General features: G+C 40.3%; 1 protein-coding gene, 1 non-coding gene and 2 pseudogenes across 2 annotated transcripts; all 4 read left to right on the forward strand.

Annotated features, from left to right (window-relative positions):
- The first annotated feature begins 136 nt into the window (after positions 1 to 136).
- On the forward strand, positions 137 to 920 carry LOC110137831 (eukaryotic translation initiation factor 4E-like; annotated as a pseudogene).
- LOC110137824 (ubiquinol-cytochrome c reductase complex assembly factor 2 pseudogene) lies at positions 689 to 2,406 on the forward strand (annotated as a pseudogene).
- Positions 2,407 to 4,144: 1,738 nt separating this feature from the next.
- LOC139036155 (U6 spliceosomal RNA) lies at positions 4,145 to 4,251 on the forward strand. Its single transcript, XR_011488887.1, has one exon. It is a non-coding gene; the product is annotated as a U6 spliceosomal RNA (small nuclear RNA).
- Positions 4,252 to 8,781: 4,530 nt separating this feature from the next.
- Positions 8,782 to 20,050, forward strand: IFIT5 (interferon induced protein with tetratricopeptide repeats 5). Its single transcript, XM_020894461.2, has 2 exons — positions 8,782 to 9,096; positions 17,114 to 20,050. The coding sequence occupies exons 1-2, from the start codon at positions 9,092 to 9,094 to the stop codon at positions 18,555 to 18,557; spliced, it is 1,449 nt and encodes a 482-aa protein (XP_020750120.2). The 5' UTR covers positions 8,782 to 9,091; the 3' UTR covers positions 18,558 to 20,050.
- Positions 20,051 to 20,656: the final 606 nt, after the last annotated feature.

A 20,656-nucleotide genomic window follows, 5' to 3' on the forward strand; every position in this document is an offset into this window, starting at 1 on the left:
CGACTTTCAGAAACACATTATGTAACCACAATGATGTAATCTTTGACCAATTACTCAAACCTGATAAAACATTAGTTGTATTCAGAAAACAGTGAAACAGCCTTCAGGAGCAGTTGCGCGATCAGATCTATCCAAGATGGTGACTGTGGAACCAGAAACCACCCCTACTCTTAATCCCCCACCTACAGAAGAAGAGATAACAGAATGTAGTGAGGTTGCTAACCCGGAACACTGTGTTAAATAAACACCCTTTACAGAACAGATGGGCACTCTGGTTTTTTAAAAATGATAAAAGCAAAACTTGGCAAGCAAACCTTCGATTGATCTCTAAGTTTGATACTGTTGAAGACTTTTGATCTCTGTACAACCATATCCAGTTATCTAGTAATTTAATGCCTGGCTCTGACTACTCACTTTTTAAGGATGGTATTAAGCCTATGTGGGAAGATGAGAAAAACAGACAATAAGGACGATGGCTAATTACACTGAACAAACAGCAGAGACGAAGTGACCTCGATATTTTCTGGCTAGAGACACTGCTGTGCCTTATTGGAGAATCTTTTGATGACTACAGTGATGATGTATGTGGAGCTGCCGGTAATGTTAGAGCTAAAGGTAATAAGACATGGACACGAGTTTGAGTAAACTCTGCAAGTTGATGATGGACAGGGAGGCCTGGCGGGCTGCAGTCCATGGCGTCACGAAGAGTCGGACACAACTAAGCGACTCAACTGAACTGAAAGGTGATAAAATAGCAATATGGACTACTGAATGTGAAAACAAGAGAAACTGCTACACCTATCGGGAGGGTATACAAGGAAAGGTTAGGACTTCCTCTAAAGATAGTGATTTGGTATCAGTCCCATGCAGACACAGCTACTAAGAGCAGCTCCACCACTAAAAATTGGTTTGTTGTTTAAGAAGACAGTCTCTGGGGCCTAACATGGCGGCCAGCCGCTACCGGCGGTTTCTTAATCTGTGTGAGGAATGGCCAGTGGACGAGACCAAACGGGGCCGGGACTTGGGCGCTTATCTGCCGCAGCGGGTAGCAGGCCTTTCGGGAGGGAGAAACACCCAGACTGCAGAGCCTGAGGCCTGTGATCAGAGGTACGAGAGCTTGGCACGGCTGCACTCAAACTACTACAAACACAAGTACCCTCGCCCCAGAGACACACGCTTCAGCGGCCTGTCCCTGGAAGAGTACAAGCTGATCCTGTCCTCAGACACGTCGGATGAGTTTAAGGAGATGAATAAAGGCACGTGGAAGAAGCTGCAGGAGAAGTTTTCCCCCGGGAACCCCACGGAAAAGCACAAAGCCTGGGCTCAGGCCCTGTGGCGCCCGCGCACCTAAGCGCGGCGTCGTGTATGTTGCCATCATCAATAAAATGCTCTGATTTCCCCCCCTCCCAAAAAAAGAAGACACTCTCTGAGTATTCTCATAGGCGACTGCCTCAAGCAATCGAGATTTGGAGGCTGAACAAAAGCCTCTTCAAAAGCAGAATGGGCTGCATTTAAATTTGAGTTCCATCTAAATGTTGCTAAGATATAAGGAAGTCTCATTAGCCTTTGTCTTGTACTTCTGTATTCATATTTTCTTTTTTTTTTTTTTTTGGCTAGAGTGTCCATTATCCCAATCAAAGTATTACAGTACACATCATATCATCCCCAGAATCCATACATGTGTTCCTGGCCCACTCTGTAATAGCTTAGTAGAATTAACCATTACAAAAACATTTGACCCATCTACAATATTAAAAAAAAAGAACTTGCATTTCTATACAAGAGAATGATTTTGTTTACGTTCCATTGTATGAGGGAGGATATTTTACTGCTTTGAAAGAGTATGATGCATAGTTTTCTGGCAATTTTCTTTGTTTCTTTTTACAGCATTATCTATGCTGTACTCTTGCTGATGGCTGCTAGATTTTTTTCCCCTACTTGATAACATTAGTGACTCTGATTTCAGTTTTTCATTTGTTTTGCTTTAGTTTTTCTTTCTCACGTAACATTGGTGAAGAATCTAGGAATATGACATAAAGGTAGAATAAACAGTAATTTTGTGCATTCTTGGTAATATTTTTTTGTAACTTAACTACAATGCTTTGCTACAAATTTATGCTTTTCATTCAAATCACTGATCTATGTTTGTGTGGTTTCCTAAACTTAATTGTGTATTATAAAAAATGTAGTATCATAATTACATTCCTAATTAGAATTAGTATGTCTGGTTTTGTATCTTTATGCTGTATTTTAACACTCTGTATTACTTAGGTTATTTTACTTTGGTTAAAAAATTGGCTCAAATAGAAAAGTGGTCCCACTCCTATTAAGACAGTGTACAAAACTGTAAATAAAATGTGTACAGTGAATTGTCTTTAAAAAATAAAATAAAATAGTGAAACAGAATATACATGCCTCTATATGTGAGAGAGAGAGAAGAGAAAGAACCATTTCTCTGTGAATGTTATATAATAGGAAAAGAAAGTTTGTTGAGTAGATTTATAGCAAAAAAAAAAAAAACAATACTGTACTTACATAAAATAAAATGTTCAATTCAGTGCTAGATACCAAAAGTACTAGGGTGAAGGAGAGAAGGGAAGGTTCTTTTACCTCTACCCATCTTAGGTTCATTGGCTAGAGCCTTTAATTAAACTGACAAAAACGAATGGATAAGAAAGTTGTGGTACATACACAATGGAATATTACTCAGCCATTAAAAAGAATACATTTGAATCAGTTCTAATAAGATGGATGAAACTGAAGCCCATTATACAGAGTGAAGTAAGCCAGAAAGATAAAACACCAATACAGTATACCAATGCATATATATGGAATTTAGAAAGATGGTAATGATAACCCTATATGCAAGACAGAAAAAGAGACACAGATGTATAGAACAGACTTTTGGACTCTGTGGGAGAAGGTGAGGGTGGGATGATCTGAGAAAACAGCATCGAAACATGTATATTATCAAGTGTGAAACAGATGGCCAGTCCAGGTTGGATGCATGAGACAAGTGCTCTGGGCTGGTGCACTGGGAAGACCCAGAGGGATGGGATGGGGAGGGAGGTGGGAGGGGAGTTCAGGATGGGGAACACATGTAAATCCATGGCTGATTCATGTCAATGTATGGCAAAAACCACTACAATATGGTAAAGTAATTAGCCTCCAACTAATAAAAATAAATGAAAAAAAAATTTAAAAAAAACTGACAAAAGACAGATTAACAAGAGAAAAACAAGTTTATTAACACATGCATCAGGCATATACATGAGTACCCAGTGATGAGTAACTCAAACGGGTGACTAGAATGTGGGCTTATACAGCATCCTAACAACCAAATGATACATTTTTAGAAAAATGATAAGGCAAAAGCAAAGAACTTCAAATTTCTAAGTAGCAAATTGTATGAAGGCAAATAGCTGGGGGAAACTAATGGAAGGTAAGAGTTTGTTTATAAGATTTGTTGCATATATCTTTCTGTCAGTGTCTCTGGGCTGATTAGGGACTAGAGCTGTCTCAGGTGATTAACTTCTGTCCTTTCTGGTAGAAAGAGAAGAGACATTATTTCTTCAGGCAGATGGGGGAGAACAGAGAGTTTTTCTTATATTTGCTTATTTTCAATTGCCTTCAGCTCAAAATAATCATTATAACAAGGTGGCATATTTGGGGATGGCATATTCTGCTACCCCTCAGTTAACAAAGCAGACATTTCCCCCAAACCTCAAGCAGCTTACCATCTAGTGAAACAGACAGGAAAACAAGTACATAGTCAATTAAAGGTCAGTTTTCTCCATGAAGATGTTTGAAATTTAATTAATTGTCAAATTGTTCAAAGCAATTTCCATTGCTTTATGCCACTTTGTTTGAAGCACTATTGATTCAGTCATTTGCTAGCACTGATTTAGTCAGATGAATAGGAAAAGGATGCTAAAGAGTCTGAGAGACCATCTGTAACAATCACCTTTGATTATAACATTTTATTAAAAGACAATGCCCAACAAATAACATTTTTAAAAGGAAAGTTAAGGAAACAATGCCATTTTTTTCACTCTTGTACATCTTTTGGGGGAAGATATATGCATTTCCTATTGTGGCTCTCTAATAAATTACCATGAACTGGGTGGCTTAAAATCACACTCATGTGCTCGCTTCGGCAGCACATATACTAAAATTGGAATGATAAAGAGAAGATTAGCATGGCCCCTGCACTAGGATGACATGCAAATTCGTGAAGCGTTCCATATTTTTGTAACGATAACCCTATACGCAAAACACAAAAAGAGACAGAAATGTACAGAACAGACTTTTGGACTCTGAGGGAGAAGGCAAGGGTGGGATGTTCAGAGAGAACAGCATCGAAACATGTATATTATCAAGGGTGAAACAGATCACCAGCCCAGGTTGGATGCATGAGACGAGTGCTCGGGGCTGGTGCACTGGGAAGACCCAGAGGGATGGGATGGGAAGGGAGGCGGGAGGGGGGATTGGGGATGGGGAATACATGTAAATCCATGGCTGATTCATGTCAATGTATGGCAAGAAACACTACAATACTGTAAAGTAATTAGCCTCCAACTAATAAAAATAAATGGAAAAAAAAAATCACACTCATGTATTATCTTATAGTTCTAGAGGTTAGAAGCCTGAAATGGGTTTCACTGGCCTGAAATCAAGGTGTTGGCACATCCAAATCCCTTCTGAGGCCCTAGGGGACAATTCTTTTGGTACCTTTTCCACATTCTAGAGGATGCCTGTGTTTCCTGGTGTGGAAACCTAAATCCACAGAAAAGACAAGTCCCCAGGGAATTCACAGAAATACTGGACAAGGCTTTGGATTTCTACTGAAATTCTATAGGAATTGAAGTGAGTAAGGTTTGTATCAGGAGCATGCATGAGAGCTACACAGAAGCGGTCTTCACAATTTCCACATCACTAAAACAAGAGGTTTATTAGATTAATAAAAACACAACTTAAAGAGCTTGTGTTTGAGGAAGGAGGCTGTAAGTTACTAAAATAAGTCTACCCACTGCCAACTCCCTCAGGTCAGAAATATGAAAATCAAATAGTTATTGGATAAGTGTCAATTCTTGATTAGGTAACTCTTCCCCAATATTGTTATATGTCATCTGTACCCAGAAAGCAGAGCTCATTAAGGCAAAACAAATCTCTGGATTATGCAATGTGTTTGTGTGATGTGTGTTTGACAAGCTTCAAAGACCACATTTACTTATTGTGTTTAATAACCAAACAACTCTCTCTCCCATCTTTCCCAACTCTGGAAGACATCTCTGCCCTTCCGAGAGTTCAGTAAAACTAAAATGTGGGACAGCCTGGATGTCTGCACAGAAAAACAAAGTGAATCCACTAAAAGAGATGCTCTCTGGTATTGTAAATACTATTGCCCAATTTACAAATGAGTATCTCCAGGCATTACCAAGAAGTCTTTAAATTGACAGCTGAAATTCAGGAGCTTGTTACTCCCATGTGAATGACTGACAGAACCTCAATCATTCATTGTCCTTATTTAGAATTCCCAGAGTGCCCAGGGAATGTCTCTCATGTACCCTAAATCAAGCCAAACCTTAGCTGAGGCCATTCACTACTATTATAGGTGCCCCAGTCTAGGTCTACACACCACCACAGGATCCACCTACTTGGGGACCATCCTGGCCTCCAATGTCTCCATTCTCCTGAGGCTGCTAGAACTGGAACTGCACAGGAACTAAGAGCCTCCACCCTACAGCATGCCCCAGCTTGAACTTCCCACCCTCAGTCTGTGTCCATAGCTCTGGATCTTGTCCCCAGTCAGACCCAGCCACGTCTACTTTGGAGCCAGTGCTTAAGGGAGTAAGCCTTCTCTGACACTGCCCTGGATATCAACTCTTTCACCTGGGCCACCTCCTGGACTCCAGTACCACCCTTGACTTTCTGTGATCTGATTTCAACTTTTCCTCTCCTACCTAAAGTCCATCTTCTATCTCTTGCAGCCTGGGCTGTGAAGACTAATTCAAATAAATTAGGTATATACAAGAGGGTGTTACATGATTCTCAACTGTGGGGAAGAGAGAAGAGGAGGCTTTTGCCCCTGAAGGCAAAAAGAAAAAAAAAGTTGGGTTTGTCAATCTCTGGAGTTAAGGTCGTTTGTCATAACTGCAGGGTGCTACTGACATCTAGAGGATAGATGCGCGATTGCTGCTTAAACATCCTAAAATGCACTACACAGCTTCCCACAACCCAAATGTCAATAGCACCAAGGTTGAGAAACTCCGGCTTAGATCTGTACCTTGGAAGAGTTATTAAATTTTCAGTTTCCCAAGCAGATTTTCTATTAGTTGCCATTTTTCATGTTCCATTTCTCTTTTTCCCCCCTTGCTGTGTTTTACAGGTTGATAAGAATAAATTAAAAAGACAACACACTACTAATTTTCCCAAGAATTCACCCAATCCGACAAGTTATGAAAAAAATACTGATATTCAAGTTCCATCTAATAAATTCAGGATGTTCAACACCTACTCAACAGCTGGGTCTTTGCTTCTTCTCAATCCTGAAAATGCTTATTCCTTTAAATTTTTTACAGATTAGTTTTAGTCTTTCTGAATCTGAAATCCTAAACAATATAAGGGTAATCAGGAATTTTTTCCCCTTTTGACTTTTATCATTTACTGTTTAGTTGCTGTTCATTCAAAACTTAATAACCCAAAGACTATCTCTTGGCTCAGCTACAGCTAAAAGAAAGGAAAGAAGTAGGAATAAGGAAGAAAAAACACAATCAACACACTGGAAACCTTTTCAAACAGAGCTCTATTAAATATTCTAAATCCTCAGGAAGGAGGAAATTCTGGGCATATCTTTGTATCTCCAAATAAGCCATTCAGTACTTTTTCTAAAATGTGGCTTCCCACTTAAAGGTTACCATAGCCTACAGACCCACCACATCCACATTACCTCCCCAACCACATTTCTTAGGACTTCTTCTCTGCCTTCTCCACTCCAACCACACCATCTGTGCATGCCAAGTATGCTTCCATCTCTAGGCCTTTGCAGTTACTGTTCCCCCAGGCTAGAAGGCTCTTCCCTGACCCCATATCCACAGTGCTCACTTCTTCCCCCACCCCAAACCTTTCCTCCCCAATATTTTTATAACAGCAAAACACCAACCCTCTCTATGCTTTTTCTCCATAGCACAACCTGACATAAAACACTATATCTGTTCTTTACCTTCACCTCTCACTAGAAATTAACTCCAAACAAACAATTGTAACAAAATCACAAATGCACAGCTAACTACAGTTCTGGACCTACACTGTTAGCCATGCTTAACTTAATCCTGAGGGAGCAAGAACTGGCTTTAGATATAAACTCCCTTTTCTTGCAAAGCCAAAGTAAGCATTATTTAACCTAATGGACACATAGAAAAAACTGTACATTGTTGTCCATTCATTTGAAAAACAAAGTGACTAGCATGGCATTTTGCCAAGACATGAAAGTGATAAACTCGTGCCTTTTAAACTCTGTGATAATGAACACTTTTTCTCAAAGTTTGAGACTTATCTCCACCCTGCGCATAATCAGGAACAAAATGCAGAAGACAGTGTGTAGGGGGAGGAGGCTGGAGGGCTTGTCCCTTGTCTATCTTATTCCTTGCTATATTGACAGGGTCTTGAACAATGTCTAGCTCTTAGCAGTTGTTTAATAAAACGTGTTGAAAGAACAAATGACTGAATTTGAAGGGGGCAGTGTATGGGCGTTCGATATTTTCTGCTTAGGTTCCAAACCACTCCGTCTTTGCGTGTGTGTGTGTGTGTGTGTGTGTGTGTGTGTGGCTCACTCATGGCCCACTCTTGATGACCCCATGGGCTATAGCCCGCCAGGCTCCTCTGTCCATGGGGATTCTCCAGGCAAGAATACTGGAGTGAGTTGCCATTCCCTTCGCCTAGGGATCCTCCCTACCCAGGAATCGAACCCAGGTCTCCTGTATTGAAGGCAGATTCTTTACCATCTAAGCTACCAGGGGAAGCCAACCCCATCATAAAGATGGGACCTTATTATAGGATTAGTATTCTATTATTATGGGAGCTTATTATAGGAAGCTCAGTTGTCAAGGGCACGGCACGGAAAGGAAGTGAATTTTCATACAATTGTGGGTGGGTGTAAAACCCTCTTTGCCAAGTGAACCTGGAATAGCTACCAAAATTTTGAATATATATACGTTTTGGCCCCCAAATTTCTCGAGGTTTACCCAGTGAAAATCACGGCACAAGTGCATGGCATTGGACCTGTGTTTGTTGACTCAAGACTTGAGTTTTACATGTAAATTATCCTATGTGAAAGGAATCGCAAGTCCAGGTTCGATGCATGAGACAGGGTGCTCAGGGCTGGTGCACTGGGATGACCCAGAGGGATGGGATGAGGAGGGAGGTGGGAGGGGGGTTCAGGATGGGGGACACATGTACACCCATGGAGGATTCAAGTCAATGTATGGCAAAACCAATACAATGTTGTAAAGTAAAATAATAAATTAATTTCATAAAAAAAAAAAAAAAAAGACTTGAGTTTTGGCCTAGGATGCACAAAGCCATAAAGAGCGTTGGTGCCACCCAACAAAAATAACGCTGAAATATCTCCAGTCATCTTAGCTAAGGGAAAAAGAAAAAATCCAACAAATAACAACCACCCCGCAAAGAGCTAAGGCACGTGGACTTAAAAAGGCAGCTGAGCAGCCAAGACCAAAGTCTCAAGGCCCAGCTGCAAATTCCACCCGGAACGTCCCCGCGCTGCGCAAACCTTTCACAGAGGTTCCTCAGCCCGGCCGGGGAGGCGCCCCCACTCAGCTCTTCCAGAAGTTTCTGTTTCCCGGAGCTGGACTCCGCCTAGTCGGGGATCAGATTCACTTTCCCGTTGGCCTTTCCCGCTCCTGTCCGCCCTCTAACAAAGACGTCCACCCTCGCGCGCGGACCTAGCGCTGCAGTCACCTCGCCCGCGCGCCCACGCACACGCACGCGCGCCGCCGCTCAGCCGCAAAGGAGCGGAGGGCTGAGGAGAAAGCCCGAAGGGACCTGCACCTCCCGGAACTGCAGCCCAGCCACCATGAGGTAAGGGCCTCTCCCCGCCTCTCCTCCCCAATTCCCTGTGGCCTTTGTTTTACACGCCTTTCTCTCGGGTACCGTTTGCAGGGTAGTGCTGCGGCCCTTGAGAGGGCCGAGCCCCAGAGCCCGGCCGCCAGGCGTCGGCGTTGGGGACGCTCCCCTCCTGGGAGCCCGGTCAGGGTCCGGGGTGGCTGAAGGTGGGCCTGCCGGGGAGGGTGGCCGAGTGGACCCTTCCGGCAAGTCCCAGGCATCCGCAGTCGGACTCGGGCCGAGTCGGGGGGCGGGGGGGGGGGGGGGGGTGCAGGGCGACGCGCCCCGGGTACTTGTCACTTCCCTGCGGCTCCGGTCGCCGCCGCCCCCGGGCCGGTGCGGGAGCTTCTGCGGTGCAAGAGCTTCTGCGGTGCAGGTCCCCGCAGGCCGCAGCCCCCGCGTCCCACGCGTCCGCTTCTGCCATTTTGCCTTTTTGATACTTGGGTCTGACTTCTCCCCCTCCTTTGTACCGTGGACAGATTGTTCCGGCTCCACCCTATCCCTGTTTTGTGGAGCTTTCTTTCTCCATTTCCGAGACTGGCCTGTGGTGGGGGTCCTTGGCTTACCCCTTTTCATCTGGTCCCCTACCCTGCACGTGTATGGTGAGCGGTCTGCATTTAAGAAGCTGAGGCCTGAGGAGGTTCAGATAGTGGGCTCCTGCAGGCCTTACAGTCTTTTGTTCTAAATCCTGACTCGGACCACCTACTAGTTGGGTGACCCACAGCAAAGTTTCTTCAACTCGGTGAAGCTGTTTCTTGTCTGTAAAAAGTGATGGCATCCATCTCTTAGGACTGTGGAAACGGTTGTTGCTTAATGCCCAGTTCATATATTTGCAGATGGTGACTTTTGTTGTGTTTAAAAATGTTTAATAAATGCCTTACTTCTACCCTTTGTAAGGAAGGAGGGACGTGTGAGGTATAGAGAGGAAAAGGCGGGTGATGCCCTGCCAGTGTCTGGTCGATGGGATAAAGAGGGGTGAACCCCAGTGGGCACTGTCTACCAAGGAAAATGAAAGACTGCTCCTTCCTGGCAAATAAACAAACACAATAAAACAACTCCCACACACACAAAATTGCCTAAAGATAAGTGTTGCCTCTTCAGACACAATAGCCTCTCTCTGCCAGCTTCCCAGAGACAAAGTTAAAAAAGTAAGTAGAGCTGAAAAAGTAAAATTTGTCATAGTGCCAGGTTGTGCATAAATCCCATAGAGTGTAGGCAAGGCACTTACATGGCTGACTGAATGTCCCCTAGAGATCTCACAGCCATATGACGATCCCTGGGCAGCCCTCCCTCCTCATCCACCTTGGGCAGAGGCAGATGTTCATTTCACTCTGTGGATGGGCAGAGGCTGGTAAGCCCATATCGTGGGTCTGAGCAGGCTGTTAAGGGCGTGGCATGTCTTGCCTATGATTTTGGTGTATTTACACCAGAGAAAGGATCAACTACCAAGGGATAGTCATACCGTGTTTCCCAGTCAGGACCTTAGGACGTTAGTCCAGAACCTAGTTTCAAAATCTAAACAGAGAGCCAGACAGAATGCCAGGATGGAAAAACAAATAGGATAGGGAAGACTGAAGTGGCAGAAAGTTTGGAACCAGTAGCAGGATGGAAAGAACTAGCAGGAATTCCCTCATCTGAAATTCAGGTGCTTTTTTTTTAAACTTCTAGGCTCATGCCTCTGGGTTGAAAATGCCACAAGCTATCAGTATATAACTACATTCATTCATTCACTCTGCAAGTACTTATTATTGACCTCCTCTGAAATCATAGATTCTGGGGACACATGGGTGAAAAAAATCAAACCAGAATAAAGTCCCTGTTCTCATTTAAATGGGGGAAATAGACAACCAAAAATAAATGGGTAGATAACATAAATAACCAAAAAATGAATGAATAAATAACATAATTCAGAAGGTGGTAAGAGCTATAAGGAAAATAAAATAGTGTAGTGGGCTAAGAGAGTGACCAGGAATGGAGGGGGTTATTTTAGATACCTTTGCCACAGATGGCCACTTGGATAGAGGATTTTTGAGCCAAGTTAAAGGAAGGAGCTAATCATACAAGGATTTGGAAGCAGAGCTTCTCAAGTAGAGTAAAAACAAGTGTGAAAGTCTTTGAACTTAATATGTTCAAGATAGGAAGAAGGTTAGTATGTCTAAAACATAATAAGGAGGAAGGAGGAGAGAAGGTTGGGTGGGTACACAGGTCCAGCATCTTTAGGGACTTGTAAGACGTGGCAAAGGCTGGATTAAAGGTGTTTCAAACCTATTGGGAGATTTTGAACCAAGAGACTGACATAATCTGGTTTACAGTTTCAGTAGTTTGCTAATATTATATGGGGACCAAGAGTGGAAACAGGGAGACCAGATTGTTACCCCTGTTCAAAGGAAAGGTAATAGTCTTTTAGACTAGAAAAATTGCTGTGGAAATGGGGGGGGGGGGTAAAGTGTATGGATTTGATATATTTGGGTGGTAGAATTAACAGAAGTTCCCATTGGATTAAATGAGGGGTTGAGAGAAGAGGAATCAAGAGATTCGGTCCAGTTCAGTCACTCAGTCGTGTCCGACTCTGCGACCCCATGAATTGCAGCATGCCAGGCCTCCCTGTCCATCACCAACTCCCGGAATTTACTCAAACTCATGCCCATCGAGTCGGTGATGCCATCCAGCCATCTCATCCTCTGTCGTCCCCTTCTCCTCCTGCCCCCAATCCCTCCCAGCATCAGGGTCTTTTCCAATGAGTCAACTTTTTGCATGAGGTGACCAAAGTACTGGAGTTTCAGCTTCAGCATCAGTCCTTCCAATGAACACCCAGGACTGATCTCCTTTAGGATGGACTGGTTGGATCTCCTTGCAGTCCAAGGGACTCTCAAGAGTCTTCTCCAACACCACAGTTCAAAAGCATCAATTTTTCGGCACTCAGCTTTCTTCACAGTCCAGCTCTCACATCCATTCATGACCACTGGAAAAACCATAGCCTTGACTAGATGGACCTTTGTTGGCAAAGTAATGTCTCTGCTTTTTAATATGCTGTCTAGGTTGGTCATAACTTTCCTTCCAAGGAGTAAGCGTCTTTTAATTTCATGGCTGTAATCACCATCTGCAGTGATTTTGGAGCCTAAAAAAATAAAGTCTGACACTGTTTCCACTGTTTCCCTATCTATTTGCCATGAAGTGATGGGACCAGATGCCATTATCTTAGTTTTCTGAATGTTGAGCTTTAAGCCAATTTTTTTACTCTCCTCTTTCACTTTCATTAAGAAGCTCTTTAGTTCTTCTTCACTTTTTGCCATAAGGGTGGTGTTATCTGCATATCTGAGGTTATTGATATCTCTCCCGGCAATCTTGATTCCAGCTTGTGCTTCTTCCAGCCCAGTGTTTCACATGATGTACTCTGCATATAAGTTAAATAAGCAGGGTGACAATATACAGCCTTGACATACTCCTTTTCCTATTTGAACCAGTCTGTTGTTCCATGTCCAGTTCTAACTGTTGCTTCCTGACCTGCATACAGGTTTCTCAAGAGGCAGGTCAGGTGGTCTGGTATTCCCATCTCTTTCAGAATTTTCCACAGTTTGTTGTGATCCACACAGTCAAAGGCTTTGGCATAGTCAATAAAGCAGAAATAGATGTTTTTCTGGAACTCTCTTGCTTTTTTGATGATCCAGCGGATGCTGGCAATTTGATGTCTGGTTCCTCTGCCTTTTCTAAAACCAGCTTGAACATCTGGAAGTTCATGGTTCACATACTTCTAGGTTATTTGGCCTGTGGGGCTAAGAGGTACCAAAAAAAGGTGGAGGAAAACTAAAGGTATGCACAGACTCAAGGAACCCAGATTTCTGTAATGAATATATTTACTTGAGATCCGAACTGAACTTCTAATTGAAGATGTAAACTAAAAACTAGAAGTCTGGAATTCAGAAGGAAGCAGAGATAGTGGACATACCTTGGGAGATCATCAGCATATACTATATCTTTAACTGGTTTATGGGGAAAAAAGATATTTTAATTTCCTTACTTTAATAATGATAATTATATTTTTGATAACTAAGATTTTTATTCTTCCTTCAGATTAGTTTTAATACATTTCTACCCAGATCCTTTATTATTTGAAATAATCAATCCTGACTGTCACTCCATAGCATATTCTAGTAGTTCCATCTCAAAATAACTCCAACAATGAAGAATGCTATGACTTCAGATTGAGGGCTTATATTTAAAATCATTGTTTTCTTATCCCAAGACTTTAACTGTCTGGCATGTCTTTTTCAATGAGCAGTTATACAACTTCTACCTGCTCTTTAAGCTGCTCTAAAATCTCTATGTTTTTCTTTTAAGTCCTTTCCAGGCGAAGTGAATTTTACATACATTAGACATAGCCTGTATTTTAAAGCAAATTATTCTTTAAAAAGAACTCCAATTTTTATATGAAAGATGTCATATAGCATTTTGGTTAAAAGGCATAAGCTTTTGTTTGAATTAGTCAGAAATGACTTTGAATTTGTGCTTGACCACTTTATAGCTATATAACCTTGGATTTGTAATTTAAACTCTATTTCCCAGTCCTCATCCATAAAATTGTAAAAATAATAAGATGTTATAAAAGTAAATGTAAAAAAAATAAAAGTAAACGTAATTTGTGTAAATTGCTTGGCACTCTGCCTGGCTTGGGTATTGTGGAAAGTGAGTGGTTTTGGGGGATGTTTTGGGTTTTTTATTTTTTTTTTTTGCGCTCTCATCTGATTCTGGAAGTATATGTTACATGTGTAACATTTGTACTATTGAGTTGAATCTGTAGTGAACCTAGGTCACATGCATAAGGTTTTCTTCTCAAGTATATCCCTGTTTGCCATTTAATCTAGCTCTTCACCTTGAGGAAAATGGGGAAAATTTCAAGTTAAAGGAGAGGTCTAACCTGTTAAGCCTAAAGTTTTCTTGTACATTAAGCTCTGTAGGCCCAGTGTCTTCAACTGTCCTGTCACATATAATAACCACTAGTCATGTAATATTTAAATTAATTAAAACTATAAAATTCAGTTCATAGTTGTACTAGCCACCATTTCAAGTGATCAGTGGTCATGTGTGGCTAGTGGCTACCATACTGTACAGCATAAACATTTCCATCTTGGCAGGAAGTTCTGTTGGAAAGCTCTGGTCTAGAACCTGCAATTGCTAAAATGTGGGACCTGTATATATGTGTTTACATGTATACACAGATGATAAAGAGAATAAGAAAAAAATGTATAAAATTAATATTATAAGTGAACATTTCTACTAAATATATTATTAAGTAAGCTATTAATGTTTAAATTTAGTATTTATGAAAATTGGGAAACATTTCATGAAGTATACTATTAGATTATAAATATGAAGTGGTTTTATTTTTCTGATCACTACTACTAATTCTCTTAATTAATCCAGTTCTCTAACTCTTCTGCCACTTTTGGCTATTAGGGCAACCTCCTTCCAGTTCCTAAAACTCAGCCCAATTCATTTTAAAACCTCAATCTCATTTTGATTCAAAGCCTGCACCCCCTCCTCCCCAGCTCCCAGAAAATATTGATAAAAGTGCCATGAAGAATAGGAAATTGTGATAGACTAGACTTTAGGATGGCAGGCAAAGTGGAGATGCAGTTTAAGCTATGGTGGTCAGGGGTCAACTTCTTTGAAGAGCTGAGATTTGAGCCAAGATCAGAATTACGAGAATAAGTAAGCCCTCTACTTTCCTAGGGCTCAGATGGTAAGGAATCTGCCTGCAGTGCCGGAGACCTGAGTTCGATCCCTGGGTTGAGAAGATCCCTTGGAGGAGGGCATGGCAACCCACTCCAGTATTCTTAGCTGGAGAATCCCCATGACAGAGGAGCCTGGCGGGCTACAAGTCCACAGAGTCACAAAGAGGCGGACACCTCTGAGCAATAAGCACAGTACTCTCCTAGGAAGAGTTCTCAGAGTGAGAGAATGAAAAGTGTACTAAAGTACACCACCACATAATCCCATGACTCTGAGTTTTTTCTTAACACTTCTTAATATTTGGAATTATGTTGTTCATTGATTTGTTTACATGTTTATTTTCTGTCAACCCCTATTGTTCCTTCCTCTCCTATACTGGAATTACCATGAAGAAAAGGTCTTATTCTGTCTTGCTCCTTACTGTATCTACTCCAACTAGCATATTGCCTGGCATGTATGACATGAGATGATCAATAAATGTTTCTTGATAGAAATATTACTATAGTTCTCATAAATACTTATACAAATATGCATTCGTACATACATAGAAGGAAAATGGTCCTGTGTGCAGCAGAAAGGGAAATAAATACACACACACTGTTCATCCAATAATTAGAACATTTCCTTCTTCAAGAGAAGCCTTAAGCAGCTTTGTTCTGTAAATTTCTTGTGACCCTTAATTATGCTCAATACTGGATTTAGCAAGTCTTTCCTGACTGCCTCACCACTGCCATAAGCAAAACAAACAAAATTAGGTATATTAATCAGGAATTTGTCATCTTCAGAGAGGCGAAATCCAGTTCAAACTGGCTTAAGAAAAGAGAGATTATTTCCTTAAAAAAGGTAGAAGTGCAGGGATTGACAGGGTGATCCAGGCAATACCTGGTTTCAGGAATTTAGTCAGCATCACAAGCAGTCTGTCTTCATCCCTGAGCTCTGCTTTCCTCTGTGTTTGAGTCTCTCTTAGGCAGGCTGTCCCCAGGGTTTGGAAAGAGGCCACCGGCAACTCCAGCTTACATTCTACCAGCTTAAATATTTTGGAAGAGACAGAGTTCCAGCAAAGCCCCATTTCAGCAAAATTATGTTCTAATTGCATAAATCTGAATAAATCACTGAGACCAGGGAATGGCTGGAATATTGTGTGCCTTCGCACATGCTGGAGGAAGTGTAGGCAGCCTGTCTCAAATCACATGGATTGAGACGAGGGGGAGATATTGCTCCGCCAAATGAGAGCCACAGATGTCTGCAACACTGGACTGTGTGCCTTTCCCGAGTCACTTCCATGGCACTGTATTGGAATGCTGATTTGTAAGTGGCTGTGTACTTACAAGCTCTGTATAAGCAGGCCTGTGTCTTACTCACAGTTAGACCTCCAGGGTTATTCAGAAGATCTTGCATATAAAAGCCTATCAGTAATGAGTAAATATTTCCTAACCCCTCCTTCCTCTTCATCTTCCTGGTTTCAGAGATGAAACTAGGCCCTGAAGAAATTACACTGTGCTTCACAAAGGGAGTTGAGCAAATATTTGTGACTTGAACATTAAGGGGAGTAATGGGTGACAGCCTTTATTGTTGCCCACAACCCTAAAAGTCAGAAGGATGTGGCATTTAACATCAAAACTTACTAAGCCTCCTTTTGCCTTTACCCCATTTTCTCCAAATCTTTGTTACTTCTCAAACGTATACTTCTTCCCATCTCTTGGTGTACCTGTTCCTGTCTGACTCTGCTATTTTCTGTGTGGAGTTCCCTTTCTTTCTCTGCAAAAATTATGTATTCATGTGGCTTCTCTGTCTCCTTCAGTGTATTTCTTTTTCTTATTTCTCACTTTCTTCTCTTTTCCTTCACTACTCATAATACAGAAATGAAATTTTTATGTTATTTATTATGTTATTTATATGTTATTTATTATCTTTTATTATTAATTTTCAAAGCTAGTAAATAAAATAATTTAAATCCCCCTCTCTAAAAACAAGTGTTCCTTGTGGCTTAGTGGCTGCCTAAAGGAAATAGATACCTTGTAAGATAGAAAACGCTGTTCTCTCCAGAATTGGTTTTGCAATAAATATTGTGAATTTAATGGAATATTTCTAGAGCATAACTATACACAGAGGAAACTAGTATAAACTTACAGAAGCCTAGTGCTTTAACTGTAAAATCAAGTAGATAAAATTGGTTGTTAAGCAAAGAACTGTATTTAAGATTTAAAAATTAATTATTTTCTTTATTTCTTCAGAAATTAAAAAGTATTTTTATCTTTAACAGTGAAATTCCTAAGGACTGCTTGAAGACCATTCTTTTGGAGTTAGAATGTCACTTCACATGGAATTTACTTAAGGAAGACATTGATCTGTTTGATGTAGAAGATACTATTGGGCAACAGCTTGAATTTCTTACCACAAAATCCAGACTCACTCTTTATAACCTATTGGCATATGTGAAACACCTAAAGGGCCAAAATGAAGATGCTCTAGAGTGCTTGAAACAAGCAGAAGAAATTATACAGCGAGAACACTCAGACAAAGAAGAAGTACGAAGTCTGGTCACTTGGGGAAACTATGCTTGGGTTTATTATTGCATGGATCAGCTTAAAGAAGCTCAGAAGTACATAGACAAGATAGGGAACGTCTGCAAGAAATTGTCCAGTCCTTCTAACTACAAGTTGGAGTGTCCAGAGATTGACTGTGAGAAAGGGTGGGCACTCTTGAAATTTGGAGGAAAGTATTACCAAAAGGCTAAAGCAGCTTTTGAGAAGGCTCTGGAAGCAGAACCAGACAATCCAGAATTTAACATCGGCTATGCCATCACAGTGTATCGGCTGGATGATTCCGACAGAGAAGGGTCTATAAAGAGCTTTTCTCTGGGCCCCCTGAGGAAAGCTGTCACCCTGAACCCAGATAATTCCTACATTAAGGTTTTTCTCGCACTGAAGCTTCAAGATGTGCATGCAGAAGCTGAGGGGGAAAAGTATATTGAAGAGATCCTGGACCAGATATCAGCCCAACCTTATGTCCTTCGTTATGCAGCCAAATTCTATAGGAGAAAAAATTCCTGGGACAAAGCTCTAGAACTTTTGAAAAAGGCCTTGGAGGTGACACCAACCTCTTCTTTCTTGCATCACCAAATGGGACTTTGCTATAGGGCACAAATGATCCAAATCAAGAAGGCCACTCGCAACAGACCTAAAGGAAAGGATAAACTGAAAGTTGATGAGCTGATTACCTCGGCTATATCTCATTTCAAAGCAGCTGTGGAGCGAGACTCTATGTTTGCATTTGCCTACACAGACCTGGCCAACATGTATGCTGAGGGAGGCCAGTATAGCAATGCTGAAGACATTTTTCAGAAAGCTCTTCGTCTGGAGAACATAACTGATGATCACAAACATCAGATCCACTACCACTATGGCCGCTTTCAGGAATTTCACCGTAAATCAGAAAATACTGCCATCCACCATTATTTAGAAGCCTTAAAGGTCAAAGACAGGTCATCTCTGCGTCCTAAACTGACAAGTGCTGTGAAGAAGTTGGCTACTAAGAGACTTGGGTACAATGCTTCAGATCTGCAGAGTTTAAGTGCCCTAGGGTTTGTTTACAAGCTAGAGGGAGAAAAGAGGCAAGCAGCTGAGTACTATGAAAGGGCCCAAAAGATAGATCCAGAAAATGAAGAATTTCTTACTGCTCTCTATGAGCTTCGACTTTCCATTTAAGTACACACTCTAGGAAAATTAGTTCTAAGCTTTTCTTTCCTTTTTGGGTTCTTATATTTTTGTATATTGCTTTAATCCATTGTTCATTTAGACCTAACTTTTATTGAATGGTTACTGTGTACCTGGCATTATGATGAATCTTTTGTTGTTTTTTAAAAATTTTCCATTGAGAAAACAGCAGAATTTCAGCTGTTGTAGCTGAAGTTGTAGTCATATGGTCATTATGACTTTATATCCTTTCTATTTTCTGATTAAGCTTTGTCAAATTTTCCATATTATTTATGCCTAAGTTTAATCCTACACAAACTTTTGACACCTAAGTCATGAGCACTCTTTCAGGAGTGCAAAATTATATCAGTTAAGCACTTAACTTGTAGCTTGCAAAGATGGAAACTTCAGATGTTCTGACTTTGATGAGGATATTTAACCATGAACCTAATAGTTATCTAAACAATCCTCTTTGTTGAAAGAAATTAATAATAAAAGTTTGTCATCCCTGATGACTTCAATAAAAGGAGGAAAAATTAGAACATGAGAGAAAAGATCTTCCCAAATACAGAACTTCAAGGACTCTTGAGAAATCCAAAGTATTAACTCCCAGAATGTTCATCAAGTAGCTAGAAATAGTGATGAGAAAAAAACAAGGATGGGAAAATCATTAGTCTCAGTTTTTTCTAGTTGTTTTAACTGGAAGCATAAACCTAAAGCTAATTAGATGGAATTAATTTAATTCCTTCCCATTAAAATTGCAGTATTTTTAGGGTAAAATCATTGAGGTTAAAAAGCAGACCAATTGAAAATTTGGGAGAAATAATAAATGGGTAAAATAGATGCCCCTAACCTGTTTCCCTAGATTACCAAGATTTCAGTGATTTAGTTTTGGGTCTGAACTGGGTAGAGTTCTCATACACACCATTTCTGGCCTTTGGTTAGCTGTTTTAGTGTTCCAGAGTTACTTCTGTGAAGCGTTTCCTTTTGTCTGAAGTTTTCAGATTGACATGTTTTCCTGTAGATCCTCTAGAAACAGTTAAACCCTGTTTTCAGCTTTAGTATTCACCTTGAAGGGTCACTGCTTAAGGGCTCTTATCCCAGAGGACTTTTTGAATCGAGATGTTGCTAAAAGTATGCAGTTATATTTACCACCACAGTATTAGTGGGAAAATGTGCCATATGATTTAATTCTCTGTACCTCCAATGAAGCTCTTAAAACTACTGTATATATGTGTGTGTTTTTTACTTTTTCTTACTATGTTTATTTTTTAAATTTCTATTATGGTTTTCATTACTATAAAAGTAATAAATGCTCATTATAAAATTTCACAAAATACAGAATTTAAAAGTAAGAGCACTGCCTTCACCCTACCCCAGTTCCACCTGCCCAAGGTTAACTGTTAATAATCTGATATGTATCCTTCCAGATATTTTTTCTATGCATATTCAGACATACCTAAATACTTCAGTGTATCTCATTAAAGTTTTTAATGTTTGTTTTACTTACGTCCCTGTTGTTTTTGTTTATTTTGCTGTTTTCATCTGTTTATTCAGGAAGGAAGAATAGGCAAGGAATGATTTTATGTATTTCAGTAATTTAGGACTGAAGTCCTAACCCATCAGTAGAAGTATTTGGCCTGATTTGTAGCAAATGTTTTATTTTGCAGTAAGTCAGTTTTCCCATTGAGAATAATACTATGATTAAGGCTGTGTTCCCAAGTAGAGACTTCACAGTCAATAAAATTACAGTTGTGATATCAAAACAAAGATACAACTATAAACCTCTATATTTAAACATTAGACTTTTAGGTCTATTAAGTGACTTTAAAATTCACTAGATAAAAAATTTTGAAATATATAAGAAGCATAACATACTAAGAAAGTGTAAAATCAGTATAAAATCATATGAAAAATACTCTATTAATCTAAAATTAATTAGCTTTAAATTTTGTCAATAATTGTGCTTGCCTACTTAAAATTTATAAGTATTTAGAGATACTTTCATAGACTCTTATTTAAAAAAAAAAAGACCTCAAACTTCACCTTTATTAATTATCAAAATTTGAATACTGAATTATCTTCCTAAATGATAATTTCATCTTCAGATA

The sequence above is a fragment of the Odocoileus virginianus genome, chromosome 7, assembly GCF_023699985.2.
Source record: "Odocoileus virginianus isolate 20LAN1187 ecotype Illinois chromosome 7, Ovbor_1.2, whole genome shotgun sequence".
Classification (NCBI taxonomy): domain Eukaryota; kingdom Metazoa; phylum Chordata; class Mammalia; order Artiodactyla; family Cervidae; genus Odocoileus; species Odocoileus virginianus.